At 43.1% G+C, this 23,088-nt stretch overlaps 1 protein-coding gene across 1 annotated transcript in view; it reads right to left on the reverse strand.

Moving 5' to 3' along the window:
* TPP2 (tripeptidyl peptidase 2) overlaps positions 1–23,088 on the reverse strand; it is a 321,173-nt gene that overhangs the window by 220,296 nt on the left and 77,789 nt on the right. The window contains 2 exon segments of the mRNA XM_030201336.1: positions 1,394–1,551; positions 2,880–3,048. Of these exon segments, the coding sequence (XP_030057196.1) occupies positions 1,394–1,551; positions 2,880–3,048 (327 nt within the window).

Raw genomic sequence — 23,088 nt, forward strand, 5'->3', positions numbered from 1 at the left:
GCAGTCTGAGAGCAGAATGACCATTGAGGATTATATTTAGAAATCTTTCAAAGATGTGCATGACCCTGGTCTAACCAAAGCTTAAACCTCAGAGCCAGAAACTTAAAGTGAATGAAAACTTAAACTGGAATTGATCCCATTTTTTCTGTTTCCCAATAATTTTGGTGGCAGTATTTTATACCAACTCCCAACCTAGATAGCAATTTTTGAGAGTAGTCCAATTAGTTTCCCATTACAATAATCATGGATGGACAACACCCAAGTCTGGGCAACTGAATGGAGCAAGTTTTGAACCAGATAGGACCCTTAGACAATTATAGCCCTAAGTTACAACATAAGAATTGCCCTACTAGGTCAAAGATCTATCTAGGCTGGTATCCTGTTTACAACTATGGCAAACCCAAGTCACAAGTATCTGGTAGAGCCTCAAAAAGTAGCAAGATTCTATGCTATTTAACCCCAGAGATAAACAGTGGCTTTTCCTATGCTTACCTTAATAATGGTTTATTGACTTAAAAAAAAAAGTGAGGTAAATGTAAGAAGGATTCCAAAACAATGGAATTTGTTCAAAACGTATCCTATGTACTTTTTGAAAGAGTTAATGTAGTAACATAGTAAATGACGACAGATAAAGACCTGTACAGTCCATCCAGTCTGCCCAACAAGATAAACTCATTTTACGTGGTATGTGATACTTTATATGTATACCTGAGTTTGATTTGTCCTTGCCTTTCTCAGGGCACAGACCACAGAAGTCTACCCAGCACTGTTCTTGTACTAAGTTCTGAAGCTAACGTCAAAGCCCATTAAAATTTACACTCCAGACCATCCCTATCAATTCAGTCACGATTCCTTTGTGTTTATCCCATGCATGTTTGAATTCCATTACCGTTTTCATTATCCACCACCTCCCACGGGAGGGCATTCTACATATCCACCACCCTCTCTGTGAAAAAATACTTCCTGACATTAGTCCTGAGTCTGCCCCCCTTCAACCTCAATTCATGTTCTCTAGTTCTATCGCCGTCTCCAGAAAAGGTTAATTTGCTGATTAACACCTTTCAAATATTTGAACATCTGTATCATGTCACCCCTGTTTCTCCTTTCCTCCAAGGTATACATGTTTTTAGTTTCTTATATTCCATTACCTTTCAATATTTCTATAACCATTTATTCACACACTGTTAAGTACAGAGCATGTTGTGAAGATCAGTGAAACAAATTCTTTAAAATATACAATTTAAAATGCATTACATAGCAGAATCTGAACAATGTATGAGGTTGTAATGAAGCTTACAAGGCACTGCTTATTTTGGCAGAACCACTCATATGATGTTCTAGAATTGCAAGTCTGTAACACTTAAGGTACAGGTAAGACAATAGAATTTTGTACCTCTGCATAATGAAGACCTTCTCTGAGGCCACGTGGGTCTACTCGGACATTTACATGGCGACACTGGTTCATAAGCTCTAAGTGACTGGGACAATGTACCCATAATGCATTTGAAGTTAGAGCTAAATGGAGCTGAAGTGATATTCTTTCGGCATTATCTGTTAAGGAAATACATTATGTTAAGTTTTACAATCATTACTCACAATCCAACCCCCCACTCCCACATAATTTCCTAAGTATGCCAAAAATATCTTGAATTAAGGATATTTATTGCCACACATTTCAGTCCCTCATCAGGTACAGAAAGGAAACAATGACTGCAATAGCATTCTTTAAGCCACTAACTCTCTTATGGCAGATAAGAATTAATGATTAAAAAAAAGCAGGGTCATAAATTTGGGATAAAAAGAAATAACAAGGGAGCGGATATAGTAGCTGAAATTCTTTGCATGAAACAAAAACAAAATCTGGGGTGACTTTATCAGATGATCTTAAGGTTGTCAAGAAGGAAGAAAATTTTAAATCTTAAATTCAATGTCGCATTGAATTTAAGATTTTGTTATTCGTTTTAAATAATTGTGTTTCTCCACTGTTATGCTCTGCTTTGAGACTTTACCAAAATAATTTGCTTGATGTTCCATCTTTACAGAAAGTGGAACAGGATTCTGGAACAGGCTTGGCTGGAACTTTGGCAGTGGGAAGTCTACCATCCAGCGAGCCAGAAACCAAAATGGTCATCGGTGTGGTTTCCTGAAGAAGAGGATGTGAAATGGGACCATTGGGACTGCACATGTGTTAAATCAGCCAGCTGGGGTTTAACCACACTTCACATGAACTGCGCAGCACCACAAAGATAAGTTTTTTACTTTCAAAGTCAAGTGCGTTTTTGAACAGCACTGTATGCTAATGATTGCGGGGCAGTGCGTATAATGTGCCTTAATGACATTATATGAGTTGAAAATATTTTATAGTTCAAGATAAAAAAGAAATATATATATATTTTTGGAGGGTTTTTGGTCTATGATTACTTTTTGCACTGTGTGCAGAAGAATTTTTAATTAATTGCCACAGTTGTATGAGATCTTTTTTCCTCCTTGAAAAGTCATTCTTCACTGTTTGGGCTCATAAAATAAAAACCTAGAACCATCTTCTGAGTATGTAACTGCCGAAGCTCACATTTACACTTGCTCCAAAGTTGGTGTGAGTGTGTGTGCAGTCTATGCAAGTGCTTCTATATTTTATAAAGCATGCACACACATCAAAACTCCACCCTGCTGCACCCAAACAATGCTCCAAAATTTGTACACAAGTATGAGCCACTTTTGTTACTGCACAAATTTATACATTATACCACCGTGCAATTTCTGCATGGAAAACAGGTTTACACACTGACAGAACTTTATAAAATTATCCAATATAAGAGGGCTTCCCTGTATTAGAAACTTCAACAGCACATACTATGTGAAATTTAAGCTTTTGAGCTTACCTGTATTTTCTGGAAACACAGGTTCTATACCAACACAATGATCTGAAGGGGCAGCTATGTGAACAGAATCCCTGAGATAGATTCCACGTTTGTTTCCAACAGTGACAGTAAAGCCTATGTTGTTAGGAACTGAAGAATTTTGCATGAGGTATTCATAAGCTTTATCAACCTGATGAAGAAAAAAGGAAGACAGCCACAAATCATATTTTAAGTGTATAAATATTCTGTTATGGCAAATCATACAAAGAATTCAGCAGCATTCTCAGAAGTCCACTATAAAGTAATCAGACCTCAAAATAATGTCCCATTTTTGAAAATGTGATATTCAAAATCAGAATGTCAATAGAAAGCCCAACTGCTACACAACAAAAAGCAAGCAGAAAGCAGAGGATAGTCCAGTTAAATAACCGAGGATGACAAACATGTCACCCAAGAAGAAATAAGGATTAAAAAAAAAAAATAAGAGGAATAGAAAATAAACCAAACAACAGTCAAGACACTTCTTTTACAAAGCCGCACTACCGATTCTCTGTGCGGCAAATGAGAGAAAACCCATTCAATTCCTATGGGCTTCCTCTCATTTGCCGCGCGGGAATCGCTAGCGTGGCATTGTAAAAAGTCCACAAACAGAAGAACAAAACCACCACCGACAGACAGTCCACCTGTCAATGTATTTACAAAACTTACTTTAAAATGGATGTTATAAAAGTCAAGTTTCCATGTTAGAACTTTTAAAAAGACAAACTGAATGTAAACCAGTTTTTGCATCTAAGAGGCCCTTTTAACAAAGCTTAACACACACTAAATGATGTGTGTCCTATTTTGTACCTATGGACACAGAACACACTAATAACCGTTAGCGCATACTGAGCTTTGCTAAAAGGGCTCCTAAGAAGTAATGTACTTACGAAGTTTGATTTATTGGCAGCTGATATGCACAATAGATTTATGGACAGAGGATTCACTGAAAGATGTATTAAAGGGGCTTATTATAGAGCAAAAAATTCAGATAAAATAGGTTTCTTAAACAACATAAAATCTTATAGTGAACCTTCTTCTTTGTGTGCTATTCAATTTTCATACCATAAAAATTATACTAAAATTCTCCAGAGACATTTAGCACACTTTAGATTGTTTTAAGGAGAGAGGCACATACAAGAGATAGGAATTTGCATGATATGCTTTGTCCCTTCTGCAATCATTCCCATTAAAGCCCATTCCCGTGCACTCTGCTCCATGGATAAATCCTTATCTGTTCCCTTCTCTACTACTGCCAACTCCAGACTTCGCGCCTTCTGTCTCGCTGCACCCTACGCCTGGAATAAACTTCCTGAGCCCCTACGTCTTGCCCTATCCTTGGCCACCTTTAAATCTAGACTGAAAGCCCACCTCTTTAACATTGCTTTTGACTCGTAACCACTTGTAACCACTCACCTCCACCTACCCTCCTCTCCTTCTTCCTGTACACATTGATTTGATTACTTTATTTTTTGTCTATTAGATTGTAAGCTGTTTGAGCAGGGACTGTCTTTCTTCTATGTTTGTGCAGCACTGCGTACGCCTTGTAGCAGTGGTGTAGGAAGGGGGGGGCGGTGGGGCGGTCCTCCCCGGGTGCACGCCGCTGGGGGGTGTCGGCGCCTCGCTGGTTCCTTGCTCTCTCTGCCCCGGAACAGGTTATTTCCTGTTCCGGGGCAGAGAGAGCAGGGAACCAGCGAGGCGCCGACACCCCCAGTGGCGTGCACTCAGCGGATTGCCTCTCCCGCCCGCCCCTCACCGCCTTCCAGGTATGTTCTCGGGGGGGGGGGGGGGGTTGCGCTCCGGAGGGGGGAGAGTGCGCCGCGCTGCACCCGGGGGGGGGGGGGGGGGGGGGGTGCGCAGCGGCGACCCGCCCCGGGTGTCAGCTGCCCTCGCGACACCACTGCCTTGTAGCGCTATAGAAATGCTAAATGCAGAAAAATAGCTTGCCATAATTAAGAAATGAAGGGGTCCTTTTACTAAGCTGCAGCAAACAGTGAACTTAGCATCCCTTATGCCAGTTAGTGAAGATAATTTAGCCAATTAGCACAGGAACACTCACTCTTAGCCCCTTACACACCCCTCAAAAAAATGTAAAAATATTTTTCTAGGTGGAGTTAGCGCATGCTAATTTGGCAGTTACCATAGTAAGCATGAGCACATCCAGTTAGCATAGTAACTGGTTAGCGCACACATACCGTGTGACAGAGAAACACATGATATTTTGGGTTGGCTCAAGTCCAAAGTAGGTGGGCACACAATTCACCCCCTCCCCTCGGGCTTTCTGCCCCCACCTGCTCCTGCGACCCCCAACAAATACTTGAGCTAGCAGTGATTTCCAAGCCCCATCAGCTGGAAGAGATCCTCTGGTGGCCAAAACAGCTCATTCCCTTATTTGTTGCAGCCGGTGGCACGGGCTGCTGCTTTGGGATCTCTGCTAGTCATAACAAGGATGCCAGAAATTTGGCTACGCCACTGTTATATGATCCCAAGCGCTCCCACGGGCTGCCTACAAGGTGCTGAGATGGTCTTGAAGCCCATCTGCATATTCCTCCCAGCATTCTCCGGGGTGACTCCCAGGTCTACCACTCCTGCTGCCCACCACTCACATGGACTACCTACCAGGTGCCATGCACCGAGATATTCAGTTTCCATGGGTGTTTATTTCCCTTTCTCCTATTTCCAATGGCTCCACTACACTTTCTCTTCTTGATATTGACGTTTCACAATCTCTTTCCCCATCTCAAACCACTGCATGCCTCAAGCCCACATTGCCTACTATAATCTTACCATCCTTTTTGTCTTCCCAGCTCTTGAGTATCAACATTATCTTCTTTTCATTCAAACATCTCCATTCTGAGTGCATTTCATCTTTGTCGCTGTCATCAAGCATCTCCTACTTTTCTCTGTACTCTCTTGCTCCTTCTCCTGTTCTTTGCTGGGGATATCAATCCCAATCCTGGTCCTCCAAATCAACTCTCGTCCTACCTCATGCAAGGCACACCACAAAATCTCCAAAATTCTTTTGGTTCCTCTCCACCTTTCTCATGTGTCCTATGGAATGTCTGCTCTATCTCCAGCAAGCTTGCCTAAATTCACAACCTCTTTACCTCTCATACTCTCATGTTGGTTTACCAGTGGCTGTCCGACACCAAGCACTTCTTTACACCTTTTCAGAACCTTTTTTCACCAGTTGACTCCTTCCATTATTTAGGCATTATTTTGTATTCACAACTGACATTCCCCCCCCCCCCCCCCCCCCCCCCCAGATAACTAAGCTATGCAAAACTGTTTTTTTTTTTTTTTTTTTTTGTCTTGAGACAACTACAATTAGTCAGAGGGTATTTTGATTATAAGACTTTTCATACGCTGGTCTTTTTACTAATTTCTAGGATTCATAACTGTAATATAATTTATCTAGGATCCCTTGTTATTCCTTGAAATGGCCTTCGAACACTACAATTAAGTTACTTTTGGGCTCATTTTTGAAAGACGAAAATGTCCAAAAAATGTCAGTGCACCATTTGGACAGATTTCTTCTCAAAACGTCCAAATTGGCCATTTTCAAAACCTGTTTTTGCAGACGTCTATCTATGTATTTCGTCTGCAATGCATCCAATCACAAGGGGGCATATCAGGGACATTTCGAAGGCAGGCTTAAGGCATGCCTAACATTTGGTCATTTTACAGCCATAATGAAACATAACCAAAATGTCTAGGGCAAAAACTGCAATGTTTTGGTCTAGAGCTGTTTTTCTAACAAATAAGACACAAAAAGGTGCCTTAAATGTCCCCTTTAGTCCCCCAGTGGTCATTGACCCCCTCCCACCCCCCCACCCCCAAAATGTGAATAAATATAGAACTCACCAGCTTCTTTTATAGCCTCAGATGTTATAGCCAGGTCCACTAGAGCAGTATGCAGGTCCCTGAAATAGTGTAGTGGTGGGTGCAGTGCACTGTAGACTGGTGGACCCAGGCCCATACCTCCCCCTACCTGTACATTTGTGGTGGAAACTGTGAGCCCTACAAAACTCACCAGAACCCACTGTACCCACATATAGGTGCCCCCTTCACCCATAAGGGTTATTATAGTGGTGCACAGTTGGGGGTAGTGGGTTTTGGAGGGCTTAGCAGACAAGATAAGGGAGAAACTCCCCTGCATACTCCTTGTATATTCTTCTAAGTTTTCCTATTCTGTATTTTATTTAATGTTTGTAAGCCACATTGTGCCTGCATGAGTGGGAAAATGTGGGATATAAGTGAACAATAAATAAATAAATATATAAACTGTGAGATGTGTACCTGGGAGCTTTTATATGATGTCCACAGCAGTGGCCCCTAGGGTGCCTCACAGCTCTCCTGGGATGTCTGGGGGATCAGTCTGCTAAAATGCTGGCCCCCTCCTACATCCCAATGGCTTGATTTTGTACTTTTTTTTTTCTTTAAAAAATGGCCTAATAAGATAAACACAGAAAGCACAAAAACCTTGTTCGAAACGGTATTTAAAAAAAAAAGACACTTTTCTTTTTTCAAAAATTAGTATATTTCTAATCGGACTTGGTACGTTTAGCACAAAACATCCAAAGTTCAACACACTAAAAGAGTCGACCACATCTCACCGTTACTTCAGCAGTACCATTGGCTCTCCATTGAACAAAGAAATATTTACAAGCTCCTAACCCTTACCTTCAAAGCTTTTTGGATGAGATTTGCACAATACCTAGCTAACCTTACCATCCCTTCCTCACCCATGCGTCTATTGCAATTCTCTCAATGATTACAGACCGATCTTGCCCAACCCTAAACAAGCCACTTTGGAATCTACCAGACACAATGCCTTCTACTTTGCAGCCCTTTTCCATTGGAAATCGCTCCCTTGCGATATACGAGCAGAACTGTCCTTTAAAAAATTCAAACCAGTGTGTCCCGCCCTCGTCTGATGTAACTTGCGCGAGGGCGGGACACAGTGAGGGAAGGCCCGAAGGGAGGCCATCTGCAGACTGCCACTGCTGCGCTTCTTTCACATGGATCGAGGTCGAGGTGAGGCACTACGATTTGAATTCAGGGGGGGCGGCCTTGCCATGGGCCTGGCCCAGTCTCTCGGCAGCCCTGCCAGAGGGGAGGGGGATGGAGTCGGGACAATAAGTTGAAGCCATTTAGGTGAGTCTCTGTTTCCCCTTCCTGATGCAGCCATCATCGCCATACACTCAAAACAAAGCAAACAAACCTATGAGCTGCTGCATCCACATTGTCGTTCTTTATTGTTGGTGGCATTTTTATTTCATCTCACTTATATTTTCAAACATGCCAGCTTCTGTAGCATACGGATGTACACAGAGGAAGTATAATAACAAAATAACTTTTCATAGATATGGTAGTAATTTGTTATAAATCGTAATCAACGTGTCATTTGAAGAGGCTGGTTATAGGGACACCCAAGCATGTGTTATATTTGTGCAGAAATTTTTTTTCTCCTGAAAAAAACCAGACATCATATTAGGGAGAATCACTCTGAATGTTGGGCAGGTGCACAACATTCAGAGTTTCTATCTTATTTACGACGTAGGTTGTGTGCCTAGGTCAAAAGAAAAAGACAGCATGTGGGAACTTGCTACTTCTGTTTTGTGGATTGCAGTGGTATATTATAAAATGCACTTTTTTTATTACTACTTTTTCACAGACAGATATTGAATAATTAGGGATGGGCTTTCTTCATGCAGAAGTCCTGTCCAGCATCAGTCTAAATGTGTCAACATTGTCCAGTTCAGTACACTATTAGCCGCCAAGTTCATACAAAGTTAATTATGTTCAGTAGAAAATAAATCTGTTGCGTCAGGCTGTTTGCTATGTGAATATTCCATCACTGTTTCATTATTGCTACCAAGTATTACATATTAAGGGCATTTGCTTTAAACTTTGTTTTAATTCATTTATCCAGTCCTTACATGTACATGGTTTTGCTTTTTAAATCCAATGGTGAATTTATTTTTATTTTATTTATTAGTACTTGTATCCCACAATTATCCAAAAGCAAGTTTCGGTTCAACGTGGCTTACATTTAACAGTTGTTAGAGACTACACTGATTCAATTACATTTACAAGGTTGTATGACGCTGTGTTTTACAGTGGTTGGCAAGATAACTATTAGTGCATATGGGATCGTCATTGGGTTTCTTGAGATATGTCTTAGTTCATTTCTTAAATGAAAAGATACATTACAGTTAGAGATTGTGTTGTGTATAGTTGTTCCAGAATAATTAGAACATATTTTACTCATAGAATTTCCTGAAGAGCTAGTAGGTCTTTAGATCTTTTCTGAACTGGAGGTAGTTTGTGATGCTTCTTATAACTATGGGAATTGAGTGCCACCATTTTGAGCACAGGTAGCCAAATCCCGCCGAGTAGGTGGACTTATATAGTACGTTTTTGTAGTTGGGCAGGTGAAGTAGTAGGTAACCTCTGGTTCCGGGGTTAGCATTCCTTAGTGATAGCTTGATCATGTCTAGCATGTAGTCCGGTGACATGCCAAACAGTATTTTGAAGAGGACTGCTGGTTTTGAAAAATTGTCTGGCCTTGATCAGGAGCCAATGTATCAATATGAGTAGTGGGGTTGCTCTTATCGTATTTCGACTTTTTGAATATCAATCTCGCTGCTGTGTTGTGGACAGTCTGCAACGATCGTAGTTGGTTTTCTTTGCAGCCTACATATCCTGCATTACAGTAGTCTAGTTGGGACAATATCAGCATCTGTACTACAAGATGGAATGACTGTCTGGGGAAATAGTCTCAGAATCTTCTCAGTTTCTATAGTGTTTTGAAGTTTTTTGACATGATTGCTGGAACTTTGTCTTCAAGGGTCAGATGTTTGTTGAGAATGATTCATAGTATTTTTATTTGTGTTTCGATTGTTGATCTATTATGAGGTTTTGGTAAGTAGTGGTATTGTGCTGGCTGCATAAAACCAGGAGTTTGGTTTTGTTTTGGTTCAGTTTAAGCTTGACAGTTGAGGCCCAATTTTCCACAAGGTCAAATCCTAAGTGTAGTTGAACAATTAGGTATAAACTGTGTTGTTTCTGACTTGTTTTGGAATTTTGTCTGCTTTGGGTCCTGTGCTGTCAGAGTACAGAAGAAAATGATTTATGTTACTTTTACTAGTATTTTTACTGCTTATAGAATCCGGCCTTCTTGGGAGGTGGTGGGGGGGAGGGTGTCAAGGTGACTGTGGCATGGCAAGGGCTGGGCGGGCTGGGAGCTGGGATGGAGGAGATTACTTGTGGCGGGGTTGGGTTAAATTCCCCACGGGGCCATATGGGGATGGGTAAGATTTCTGTCCCTATGCAACTCTCTACTCTGCAGTGCATTCAGATTTTGGATGTTTTTGGAACACATGTTCTTTGGTCTCTAGCTGTTACTGGGTGATTTTTTGGGACATTTTGTGTTGGACCTTTTTTAACCTAGACATCCTTTTGAAAATGCACCTCTATGTGTATAAATATGTATCTACTACCTGGTTTGTATTTTTTTATTTTAACTTGAAAATCCTACGTATTCACATAAGCAAACTTCTCTGCCAAAATCTCACACCTTGATATAGTGGTACAATTATACACTCAGTGACTGATTTTGTAACAGTACAAAAAAACCCTCAAGGAAGAGATAAATCAATGCAAACACATAAAAAGAATCAATTCCGCTGAAAATAGTACTTATTAGCCTCCCTGGGATCTGCACCTTATTAATGCAAACAAGAAAATGTATATTAGTGAACTTGTTATACACATAACTTACTTTTTTAGGGGGTCTTTTGCTAAGCCGCGGTAACGTTTTTAGCTCACCATACAAATCAGCTGGTGGTAAACACCGAGATGCCCTTGGAATATAATGGGTGTAGGGAACTTGGAGGGGGGGGGGAGCGCTCGGACCCCTAATGATTGTATTTTCAGAGCACCCCTCTGGATTATGAAACAAGGATTACCTGTAAGATTCCAATCAAGGAGGAAGGTATCTGCCATCTGATCTGAATCTCAAGCAGAACTGAGGGACCTTGTTGTTGAGATGAATGGCAAAAAGATCCACCTAGGGGGTGCCCCACTCTCGGAAGATCTTGTGGGCATCACCCATGCTGAGACCACTCATGTATAACATAGTAACATAACATAGTAGATGACGGCAGAAAAAGACCTGCATGGTCCATCTAGTCTGCCCAAGATAAACTCATATCTTGAATTTGTACCTGTCTTTTTCAGGGCACAGACCGTATAAGTCTGCCCAGCAGTATTTCCCGCCTCCCAACCACCATTCCCGTCTCCCATCACCGGCTCTGGTACAGACCGTATAAGTCTGCCCTCCCCTATCCTAGCCTCCCAACCACCAACCCCTCTTCCCCCCACCTGCTCCGCCACCCAATTTCAGCTAAGCTTCTGAGGATCCATTCCTGCTGCACAGGATTCCTTTATGCATATCCCACGCATGTTTGAATTCCGTTACCATTTTCATCTCCACCACCTCCCGCGGGAGGGCATTCCAAGCATCCACCACCCTCTCCGTGAAAAAATACTTCCTGACATCTTTTTTGAGTCTGCCCCCCTTCAATCTCATTTCATGTCCTCTCGTTCTACCGCCTTCCCATCTCCGGAAAAGATTTTTTTGCGGATTAATACCTTTCAAGTATTTGAACGTCTGTATCATATCACCCCTGTTCCTCCTTTCCTCCAGGGTATACATGTTCAGGTCAGCAAGTCTTTGGTCATACGTCTTGGAACACAAATCCCATACCATTCTCGTAGCTTTTCTTTGCACCGCTTCCATTTTTTTTAACATCCTTCGCAAGGTACAGCCTCCAAAACTGAACAGAATACTCCAGGTGGGGCCTCACCAACGACTTGTACAGGGGCATCAACACTTCCTTTCTTCTGCTGATCACACCTCTCTCTATACAGCCTAGCAACCTTCTCGCTATGGCCACCGCCCTGTCACACTGTTTCGTCGCCTTCAGATCCTCGGATACTATCACCCCAAGATCCCTCTCCCCCTCAGTACCTATCAGATTCTCCCCGCCTAACACATACGTCTCTCGTGGGTTTCTACTCCCTAAATGCATCACTTTGCATTTCTTCGCATTGAATTTTAATTGCCAAACCTCAGACCATTCTTCTAGCTTCCTCAGATCCCTTTTCATGCTTTCCACTCCCTCCCGGGCGTCCACTCTGTTGCAAATCTTAGTATCATCTGCAAATAGGCAAACTTTACCTTCTAACCCTTCCACAATGTCACTCACAAATATATTGAACAGAATCGGTCCCAGCACCAATCCCTGAGGCACTCCACTACTCACCTTTCCCTCCTCCGAGCGAACTCCATTTACCACCACCCTCTGTCGTCTGTCCGTCAACCAGTTCCTAATCCAGTTCACCACTTCGGGACCTATCTTCAGCCCATCTAGTTTATTTAAGAGCCTCCTGTGAGGAACCGTGTCAAAAGCTTTGCTAAAATCTAAGTAGATTACGTCTATAGCACGTCGATGATTCAATTCTCCAGTTACCCAATCAAAGAATTCAATGAGATTCATTTGGCACGATTTCCCTCTGGTAAAACCATGTTGTCTCGGATCTTGCAGCTTGTTGGCTTCTAGGAAATTCACTATCCTTTCCTTCAGCATGGCTTCCATTACTTTTCAATAACCGAAGTGAGGCTTACCGGCCTGTAGTTTCCAGCTTCTTCCCTATCACCACTTTTGTGAAGAGGTACCACCTCCGCCGTTCTCCAGTCCCTCCGAACCTCTCCAGTCTCCAAGGATTTATTAAACAAATCTTTAAGAGGACCCGCCAGGACCTCTCTGAGCTCCCTCAATATTCTGGGGTGGATCCCGTCCGGTCCCATGGCTTTGTCCACCTTTAGCTTTCCAAGTTGTTGATACACACTCTCTTCCGTGAACGGTGCTATATCCATTCCATTCTCAGGTGTACTTTTGCCAGTCCCTCGCGGTCCTTCTCCAGGATTTTCTTCAGTGAAAACCGAACAAAAGTATGTATTTAGTAAATTGGCTTTTTCTTCATCATTATCTACATAGCAGTTCGCTGTATCTTTTAGTCTCACAATTCCCTTTTTAGTCCTTCTTCTTTCACTAATATACCTGAAGAAATTTTTGTCGCCCCTCCTTACATTTCTAGCCATTTGTTCTTCCGCTTGCGCCTTCGCCAGACGTACCTCTCTCTTGGCTTCTTTCAGTTTCATCCGGTATTCCTCCCCGTGTTCCTCTTCTTGAGATTTTCTATATTTCTGGAACGCCAACTCTTTAGCCTTTATTTTCTCAGCCACTTGCTTGGAGAACCATATCGGTTTCCTTTTCCTCTTGCTTTTATTTACTCTCCTTACATAAAGGTCTGTGGCCCTATTTATTGCTTCTTTCAGCCTGGACCACTGCCCTTCCACTTCCTGTTCATCCTCCCAGCCCATCATCTCCTTCCTCAGGTATTCCCCCATTTTACTAAAGTCAGCACGCTTGAAATCCAGGACTTTGAGTTTAGAGTGGCCGCCCTCCACTTCAGCCGTTATATCAAACCAAACCGTTTGATGGTCACTGTTTCCCAGATGTGCACACACTCGCACATTTGACACAATATCCCCATTTGTGAGCACCAGATCCAGCATCGCTCCCTCCCTCGTGGGTTCCGTCACCATCTGTCTGAGCAGAGCACTTTGGAAAGCATCTACGATCTCTCTACTTCTTTCCGATTTGGCAGACGGAACCTTCCAATCTACATCCGGCAGATTGAAATCTCCCATCAACAGAACCTCTTTTTTCTTTCCTAACTTTTGAATATCTGCAATCAGATCTTTATCTAGTTCCTCTAATTGTGTGGGGGATCTGTAGACAACACCCACGTGGACAGAAGTTCTATCCTCTCTTTTTAAGGTGATCCATATCGCTTCTTCTTTTCCCCAGGTCCCTGTCATTTCAGTCGCCATGATATCATTCCTCACATACAGAGCTACTCCTCCACCTTTACGACCCTCTCTATCCTTCCTAAATACATTATAGCCTGGTATGCTTGCATCCCATTCGTGGGAACTGTTGAGCCACGTCTCTGTGATTGCAACAACATCTAAGTCTGATTCCACCATCAGGGCTTGAAGGTCATGAACTTTATTGCTTAGACTACAAGCATTTGTGGCCATTGCTTTCCACCTATATTTCTTGGTATGTGTTTTAACATTAGTGATTTGGGGGTGTCTTTTTACTTTGGGTACCTTCATGTCTTTTTGTTCCAACTTTATTGCTTTTTCCTCTGCTTCAGTTCTATTTTCAGGAGCATTACAGTGCTGTAATGGAGCAAAAGAATTCTTTAGTGGCAACACTTGTGCGGGTGGATGCTTCTGTGTCACATGACGAAGTCTGCCTGAGCCTACTGTGAACCATCTGTTCTTATGTGGTTTTATTCTTTGAGGGAGTGGTGAGAAGCTATTTCTCTGTGCAGTCCTAGAAGCTGGTTTAATTGTATCCAATTCTTGCATTACTTTACTGAGCTCTTGTTTAAAACTAGATAGTTGAAGACAGATAGGGCAAGCTTTAAGTCTCCAGATGATTGGCCTTGAAACTAAAGTACCACAATTATTGCAGAGAATAAAAGTCATCCTGATTTCTTGAATTGGGTATGAACAGGTGTACTTAGTTGGGGTTAACAGTCTGTAAGACTGCCTGTGTATGATTAAGTTAATGAGGTTTGGTTTGTCTATAAATGAGTGGAAAACCCTGGGGTGGGTGGGATTATAAGTCCCAAGTGCCAGCTAACTACTGTTAAGGCAATTCTCTGGGTGGGACCAGAATTTTCAAATGATTTAACTTCCAAATTTGCCCTAGAATATAAAAAATAAGCTTTCCTTGTTGTAATATAAATCCAGATATTCCCAATAATTATATCAGTTTCAACAATGTAAAATGCACTTTAGAGCCCCAATACAATACAGCCTCCCTCTCAGAGCTTGGTAGGAAGAGAAAAAGAAAGAAAATAAGAGGTTTCACAGGGCAAAATTAATTAAGCACTAAGCATTAAATTAAAGAGAATATCAGGAATCTCACCTTAGCCAGCAAGTTGAGAAGTTTGGAATTTAAAAGGTCCAAATTTGTTATATTTTGGAGGAGTTTGCTTCAGGTACAGAGAGGTCAGCACCTGAGCAAAGTTAGAAATGGTTTGACCCCTATTCAGAGCTCAACCCTTACCTCCTGCTGTGTAATGATTAAGTCCCAAGTGCCAGCTAACTACTGTTAAGGCAATTCTCTGGGTGGGACCAGAATTTTCAAATGATTTAACTTCCAAATTTGCCCTTAGCCAGCAAGTTGAGAAGTTTGGAATTTAAAACGTCCAAATTTGTTATACTTTGGAGGAGTTTGCTTCAGGTACAGAGAGGTCAGCACCTGAGCAAAGTTAGAAATGTAGCTGCATCAGTCTGCTCAGTCTATCCACCAGACTGATGTCTCTCTCCACCAGGTGCTCTGAGTACCACGCTATGGTTGGTAGCCCACTGTCACATCTCAATTGCTTCCTAACACAGGGATAGGATCCTATACACCCCCCCACCCCCACGACAAAGTACATGGCAACCTGATTGTTTGAGAACAATTTGGTTCATCAGTCAAGCTCTAAAACCAGATTGCCCTGAGCTCTAGGAAAATGATATGAAGCTTGGTCTGCTACTACTACTTAACATTCTGAGTGGACCACTGTCCCTGGTTGTGAAGCCCCTGACGATTAGCTCCCCAGACCGGATTAGATGCATCTGTGGTTAGAATCTTCTGGAACGAAGGAATTTGGAGTCCTAGAGTCAAATTGGACCAAACTATTCACCAGAGAAGTGACAGAGCTAACTCCAGTGTGACCAAAATGGTATCTGCAAGGTTCCCAGTGGCCTAACACCACTGGGAAGCAAGGGGCCATTGGGAAGTCTGTTAAATTAAGGCATGCAATGAACTATGGACACATAGCCTAACCTCAACACCTGACAAGCCGTGACCTGGTGGCTGTGCTGGACCTAAAGTGGAAATACAAACGAGAGCAACTGCCCGAGGCAGAGGTAGGTAGTCCCAAGCTTGAACTACTACTACTAACTAACATGTGTCCAGCAGGGCTCCAACATATTCTAATAGCTGTACTGGGAGCAAATGGGATTTGGGGTAGTTGATAACAAATCCCAATAGTTCCAACAAAACAGTTATTTGCATTGATACCTGAGTACCCTCCTTTGATGTGCTCTTGATAAGCCAATCATTCAGACAGGGAAAAACATTAACTCACAGTCTGTGTAGTAAAGCTGCAACCATGGCTAGACATTTTATAAATACACTAGGGGGGGGGGGGGGGGGGGCGTCGCAAGGCATAATACTGGTAACATACCCGAAATCTGAGATACTTTCTGTGACTTGTGAAGTATCTATATGTGGGGGTAAGTATCCTTTAAGTGCAAAGAGCATAGCCAATCATTTGTGTGAACCATAGGAAGTAGGGTATCCATGAAAACCATCCTGAATTTTTCTCCGATCAGGTATTCGTTCAGGGACCTTAGGTCTAGAATAGGAAAAAATCCCCTCATCTTTTTGGTCACTAGGAAGTACTTGGAATACAATCCCTTCCTTTCCTCCCTGGTGGACTGGGATCGACCACTTGAGTCTGGAAAAGGGAGGAGAGGTACTTTGTAAGCACTGCCAGATACTGAAAGCTGTAAAAGGACACTCTTGGTGGACAATCTGGAGGAACTGGATGTTAAACTAAGGGCTTAACCCCCTCCCCCCGGACTATTTTGAGAACCCACTGGTCAGAGGTTATAAGGGCCCACATTCCATGGAAAAAATGGAGGCCGCCGCCCCCCCCCCCCCCCCCCCCCCCCCCAGTAGGCAGTCTGGGTTGGTCACTTTTACTGAAGTGGACCTCCTAAGACTGCTGGGAAGGCTGGGCCAAAGGAGAGTACCTACACCTTTGAGAGTAGAAGATAGAAGAGCCTCCTCTGGTTTCTGCCTGAATACCTCCAAGAAGTGGAGTCCACAGAAGGAGTGGGCTGAGAGAGGGTTTTCATGGTGTCAGTTCTCTTCTTGATGAGGTCAGCAACCTCCTCCATCTTGTCCCTAAAAGGATTATCTCCCCAGCAGGGGGATATGCGCCAGCTTTTCCTTAATAGTTGGTTCCAGGTCTGACACACACAGCAAGGCGAGTCTGCACATACCAAAACCCAATGTGAAAAGCCTAGAAGTCACGACGAGCGCATCATAGGTTGCTGGCCCAATGCTTTCGGCACTCCTTCTGTTTGGTTACTAGCTCATTGAGTTCTATAGCCTTATCTGCAGGCAGAGAGTCTGCAAATTCTGACACACTGTGCACCACATCCTGCAAGTAAATGCTCATGTGGAAGTAATCGATTTTCTATGTGAGATGCAAGCATACAAGCTTGGTAAACCTTCTACTCAAAAGAACCCCTTAGGTCCTAGCATCTTGCTCAGGGGGCACCGATGCATGAGTCCTAGAACTCTGTAGGAGTATTTACCTGAGATCTCACCTTTGCTGGTCTTGGCCTATACAGCCATTGTTATAACAATATGGATTACAGCTTGTTGCCTGTATGCATCAGTAACCACCTTTGTCAAAGGACTGCTGAGCATAGCAAGATGACTTCATCCAAGGACATATTCTGTGTTGCAAACTAGCCAGTTATCTCCTGGGAAGATTGGAGGAGAGAGACGCGCATGGCTCCAGGAGTATGTGAGCAGACAGGGAGGTTTGCATGCCATCAAACAAAGGCTTGCTTCATGGCCATGAAGCTGGCTGGACATTATTACACCACCTGTGATTGGTCCACAAGTATCATCTGACCCTGGGATACCAAAAGTTTGGACTGAAGAGGAAAAGAAGAGAGGAGATGACCGGATGACTTGCAGGTGAATAGAAGGCTTGAGAATAGTCAGAGATTGATTGTCCTAAACACCAGTGAACTGCATACCTTGAAACAAATTCACAAGGTTCGCTCAGCTACAGTTTACGGCCTTACTTATGACTGTGCAATCTGTGTCCAGAATACATATCTCGGACTTTATTCCTGGACTGAGAGACTCGCTGCGGCGTCAGCTGGAGTCTTAAGATAAGGAATCCGCTTTACCATTGGAAGTCTGCCACAGACTGCAGGGTGAAATTACAGGATTTACTACCTATGGTCATGGGTATAATTAGTCCTTTGCTTTGTCTGTGACAGATGAGTTTATGTCATGATTTATGGTCTATGAATTTAGCTGCTAACTGTATTTTGCATAAGACGTGTGGTGTAACTTCTCATGCCAATCATTAGGATATCAGTATTGTGATTGGTTGTGTAATTACTCATTTAGTGAGCCCATTAGGATAATCATATTACATTATCTACATTTTGGGTGATAATCTATTTTTAAAGCAAGTTATTTTGTATTTTGCTTGGCATTTTGCTTCAGAACTATTTATATATATATTTCTTTACTTAATAAATAATATATTCCATCTGTGGCATTGTTCCTTTTTCCAACAACTAGCTAGTCATTGGGATAAAGAAGTAAGCTCCCCTAGACACGAGTCCAGAATAATTGCTATTTAGTAGTGTTTTGACAGCCAAGTACCTCTGGATACCTACAACTTAACACTTTTGAGAGTGGATTTGATCACCATAAAGTGGTGGGGCAGTTGAGCTTTCTCAAAACCAGGAGTCTTTTGGACTCTATACATAAAGTCCGCCTTCTTGGGAACTGGCTGCAATGAGAAAGGAGTCACTCAATTCTTCATCTGTGCCTGCCGAAGGATGTAGTGCACGGGCACAGGCCTCTTTAGTATGATCCTCATAGTTAAGGACATCCAAAATAGCAGCCCTGGGCTCATCCTCGACTTCCAAATTACAAGCTTAACCGAGATTGGGTGGCAGACCCGGTGGTGGGAGGCGGGGCTAGTGCTGGGCTGAATTCTACAGTGTAACCAGGTACCTCTAAGTGCAGCCAAGGATAGAACAATCTCCTCCAGCCACAGGCTCCCGGTACAGTCAAGAAATAAATGTCCACCAGCAACTTCAATCTTAAGGACTTTATTCCATGCAGGTTTCTAGTAGACCTGATACACAGTTCCAACAGCAGCATTCACCTTCAATCTTAAGCACATATAAGCCACCAGAAAGTGTGTGGCAAATAGTCCCCTTTAAGCAGTAGGCTATCAGCATATACCAGGATTCAATACAGGCTCATAGCCAGCTCCAGTCTGGGCTCTTTATCCAGTGCACAATAAACAGTAGTTCAATTCCAAATAGAAGTAGTTCATTCAGTTCATCATCACAGTTAAATAACAAAGCAGCAGTTTCTACCCTCTATTCTCTTTACCTTCAGGAGGGTTCAATACTTTAGGGACCTCTTAGCCAGGGGTTTTCAGCCTGCAAATACTTTTGGGACTTCAATACTTTAGGGACCTCTCTTACCCAAGGATTTTCAGCCTGCAACTGCTTCTCTCTCTCTCCTGGGACTCCTTCCCACCTGCCTAATCAACCCCTGGCTTCTGCTACCACAACCAATCATTCTCCTTCCATTAGCTTCCCCCACACCCATACCAGCTGAGTTAAGCATTAGACTAATGATGAGCTCCTGCACACAGGGTTTCCTATCTCCCTTTCCCCCTAGTGGCAGCCAATCTGCACATCCTGCCAGCTTACACCCATGTCTTCCCCTATTGCAGCTAGGAGTCCAGTTCAGGTTCTTCATCTCATCCCCTGGCTCTTTGCCTGCAATGCCTTCTGAGACTTGTATTTCAGACTGAAACTGCCTTAACCCAACTATCCTGGATGTGACTCTATCACATACAAATCAAGGTAAGGTATACACAAAAAGTATCACATATGAGCTTATCTTGTTGGGCAGACTGGATGGACCTTGCAGGTCTTTTTCTGCCGTCATCTACTATGTTACCATGTATATTACATCACAACATTTATATTCCACACTTGCCTCTTGTGTTCAGTGTGACTATCAGAATAAGAGACTAGGCATTCCCAAGATCACTGCAAATTTAGCTATAAAAAATGAAATTATTTAATATCAACATACTTCCTGAATAGATAAGTCTTCAATAATTTCCAAAATTTACTATAATTTGTATGGTATCTTCTCATTAGTGGTAACTCATTCCATCATCTTGCACATGGATATAAAAAAAGTTACCGAGAATATCTTCTTGTAAACAATCTTCCTAGGTTTTGGGTAACACAGAATCAGAATCAAAAAATTCCATAGATTCTGGGCTTGAATTTCTGCCTCACAAGTCAATAAGCACAAACATACAGCTTGAGGCATAACAATGCAAAATCGAAAATACAAAAGAATGTAGTTTAAAAATAATACGTGATTCTACCGGTAAACAGTGCAGTTTCAATAGCAATGGTGAAGCTCTCTCAAATTTTGAGACTTTAAAAATTATTTCAGCTTCAGTGTTTAATAAAGTTTGTAGTTTCTTTAAGATGATTTCTTTATAGCTACTCCTGCCATATAGATCGATGTCTCCAAAGCTGATGGATCAGTCTTACACATGTCAAACTTCTAACACTGGGCTTCTCTTTTTTGGGTCTGTTTCTGCATTTTTAAACAGAGTACATAATTAGAGGCCTCATGGTCAGGTCCTTGGCATGACAGACACCAATTATGGGGGTGAGGCCCAGAAATGATTCTATTGCACCTAGAGCAGAGATTCCCAACATGTGGTAAGTGTACACCCTAGAGGTATGAGAACCATTAGCAGGGGGTACGTGGCAGTCTGCATGCCTCCTACCCTCCTTCCTCCCCAGTCTAGCATTAGCTTTTTTGTTCCGTTCCCACACTCCTCAGTACGAACAACAGCTCTCCCTTTCTGTCCCTCCCCATGTCTCTTTAAAAATGTCTGAAATGCTGCCAATATCAGCAGCACAGCAATTCAGTCAGCCGGCCTTGAGGACCTTTGCTAGGCCATGCCCAGTCTCCCATGATGAAACTTCCTCATTCCTCGGAGGCGGCCTGCAGTCTAGTGAAGGTTCCTGAGGCCAGCTGACTGAATCGCTGAATTGCCACTACCAGAAGTGTTCCAGGCAAGTTAAAACAGACAGGAGGGAGGGGCAGAAAGGGATGTCTGGTGCTGGCTCTGGGGGAGGGGGAAGGGGCAAAATGGATGTCTGGTCCTGGCTCTTGGTTGGAGGGGCAAAAAGGGATACTTGATGCTGGTCTTGGTGGTGGTGGGGGAGGATGTCTGGTGTTAGTTCCTGAAGGGAAGGTAAAAAAGAATGTCCAGTTCTTGGTCAGTGGGGAGCAAAACAGGATGTCTGATGCAGGTTCTAGGTTGGGGGGGGGGGGGGGGAAAAAAGGATGTCTGGTGCTGGTTCCTGGGGGGGGGAAGGGGTAAAACAGGATGCCTGGTGCTGGTTCTTTGTTGGGGGAACACAAAAAGGTTGTCTGGTGTTGGATCCTGGTGGGGAGGGGGGGGGGGAAGGATGGCTGGTGCTGGTTCTTGGTTGGGGGGGACAATATAGGATATCTGGTGCCGGTTCCTGGTTGAACGGGGCAAAAAGGACATCTGGTGCAGGTTCTTGGTTTGGGGGGGGGAGCAAAAAGGGATGTCTGGCGCTGCTTCCTGGTAGGGGGTGGAGAGGAAGAGGTGCTGCTGGACTGAGGGGGGCAGAGGGAGAACGTGAGGGGTTCATGGACTAGGGGAGGGCAATGGAGAGAGGGAGAGAAAAAGAGATAGACTGGATCGGGGGAAGAGAGGGCGAGACACTGGACTCTGGGAGATGTGGACCGCAGGAGAGAGAGAGATATACTAGCTACAGAGTGGGGGTGTGGGCAGAAAAGAATAGAGAGGTGGGGGAAAGACGCACAAAGATGCTGGGCATGGAAGGAGTATAAGGACAGAGACAGGGGGGAGGGGACACAGAATACTGATCAGAGGCGGAGGGATAGGAACCCAGAGAGCAGATGCTGAATACAGGAGGAGCAAAGGGACAACGACACTGAGGGTAGATGATGGACAGCACAGATAGGGATGCAGATGGAAGATGGACATGGAGAGAGAAGATATATGTCAAATGAACAGGTCACCTTGTAAAGATAGGGGAAAAAAAAAAGAAAATCCAAAGGGACCAAAGCAAACGGAAAAATAAAATGCTCAAACAACAAAGGTAGAAAAAAGTATTTTATTCTGAATTTATTCATTGGAATGTGTCTGTCATTGGAAAGGAACATCTCTGATATCCTGTATTTCAGTCAGCCGGCCATGAGGAACTTTGCTATGCCACGCCCAGTCTCCCATGATGAAACTTCCTCCTTCCTCGGAGGTGGCCTGCAGCCTAGTGAAGGTTCCAGAGGCCAGATGACAATCGCTGAGCTGCCAATACCAGAAGTGTTTCTGTAGTATTACTGTACGTGCTGAGACTGACTTGAGGTTTCCAGTTCCGTTTTTTGCCTTCATATCTATATTACTGACCTGTAGGTCACACGTTTCCTAACTGTTGAGGGTCTGTGTGAGTCTTGTGTGTGGTCTGCTGCTAGAATGCAGTTTGAAGTAGAACTTGTGTAGTAGTCACATTTGCTCACTCAGTGGTATATTAGTGTTTTAGGCCTTGGTTTATATATATATATATATATATACACACACACACACACACACACAGTGCACTCCATTTAAGTGCACGTCGGATAAGCACATGCTCTGTTTAACTGCATGCCATACTTCAGTCCCGTTTTTGGCACCATCAATTTCCATAGGGACAAACACTTCGGTTTAGCGCACCACTGGTAAGTGCAAGATTCGCTTATATGCATGGTTTAAGGCCGCTCCCTTGCAGGAAAGACTCCACATAAGCACACACACTGAATATGGAAGCCGATTGGCACGTGACAAAGGGGCGGTAAATTTGAAATCTTGTTGGTTAACTGCCACAGGCAGAATAAGCGAAAGAATGTTGTTAGAGTGTACACTGGCGTCATCGTCGTCGTGCAACTCTAAGACTTTAACACTGGCTGAATGAATACAAGTTCTCACAAAATTAGAAAACAAAGTGAAGCATCTATTGCTAAAGAATATGGTGTCAATCCAAGTCAAATTTCACGTATCTTGAAGAAGATCAGCTTCTGGAAGACTGGCAAAACAATACAAATCCACACAGGAAACGAAAACGGGCGGGAAAAGC

Source organism: Microcaecilia unicolor, chromosome 4 (assembly GCF_901765095.1).
Source record: "Microcaecilia unicolor chromosome 4, aMicUni1.1, whole genome shotgun sequence".
Classification (NCBI taxonomy): Eukaryota; Metazoa; Chordata; class Amphibia; order Gymnophiona; family Siphonopidae; genus Microcaecilia; species Microcaecilia unicolor.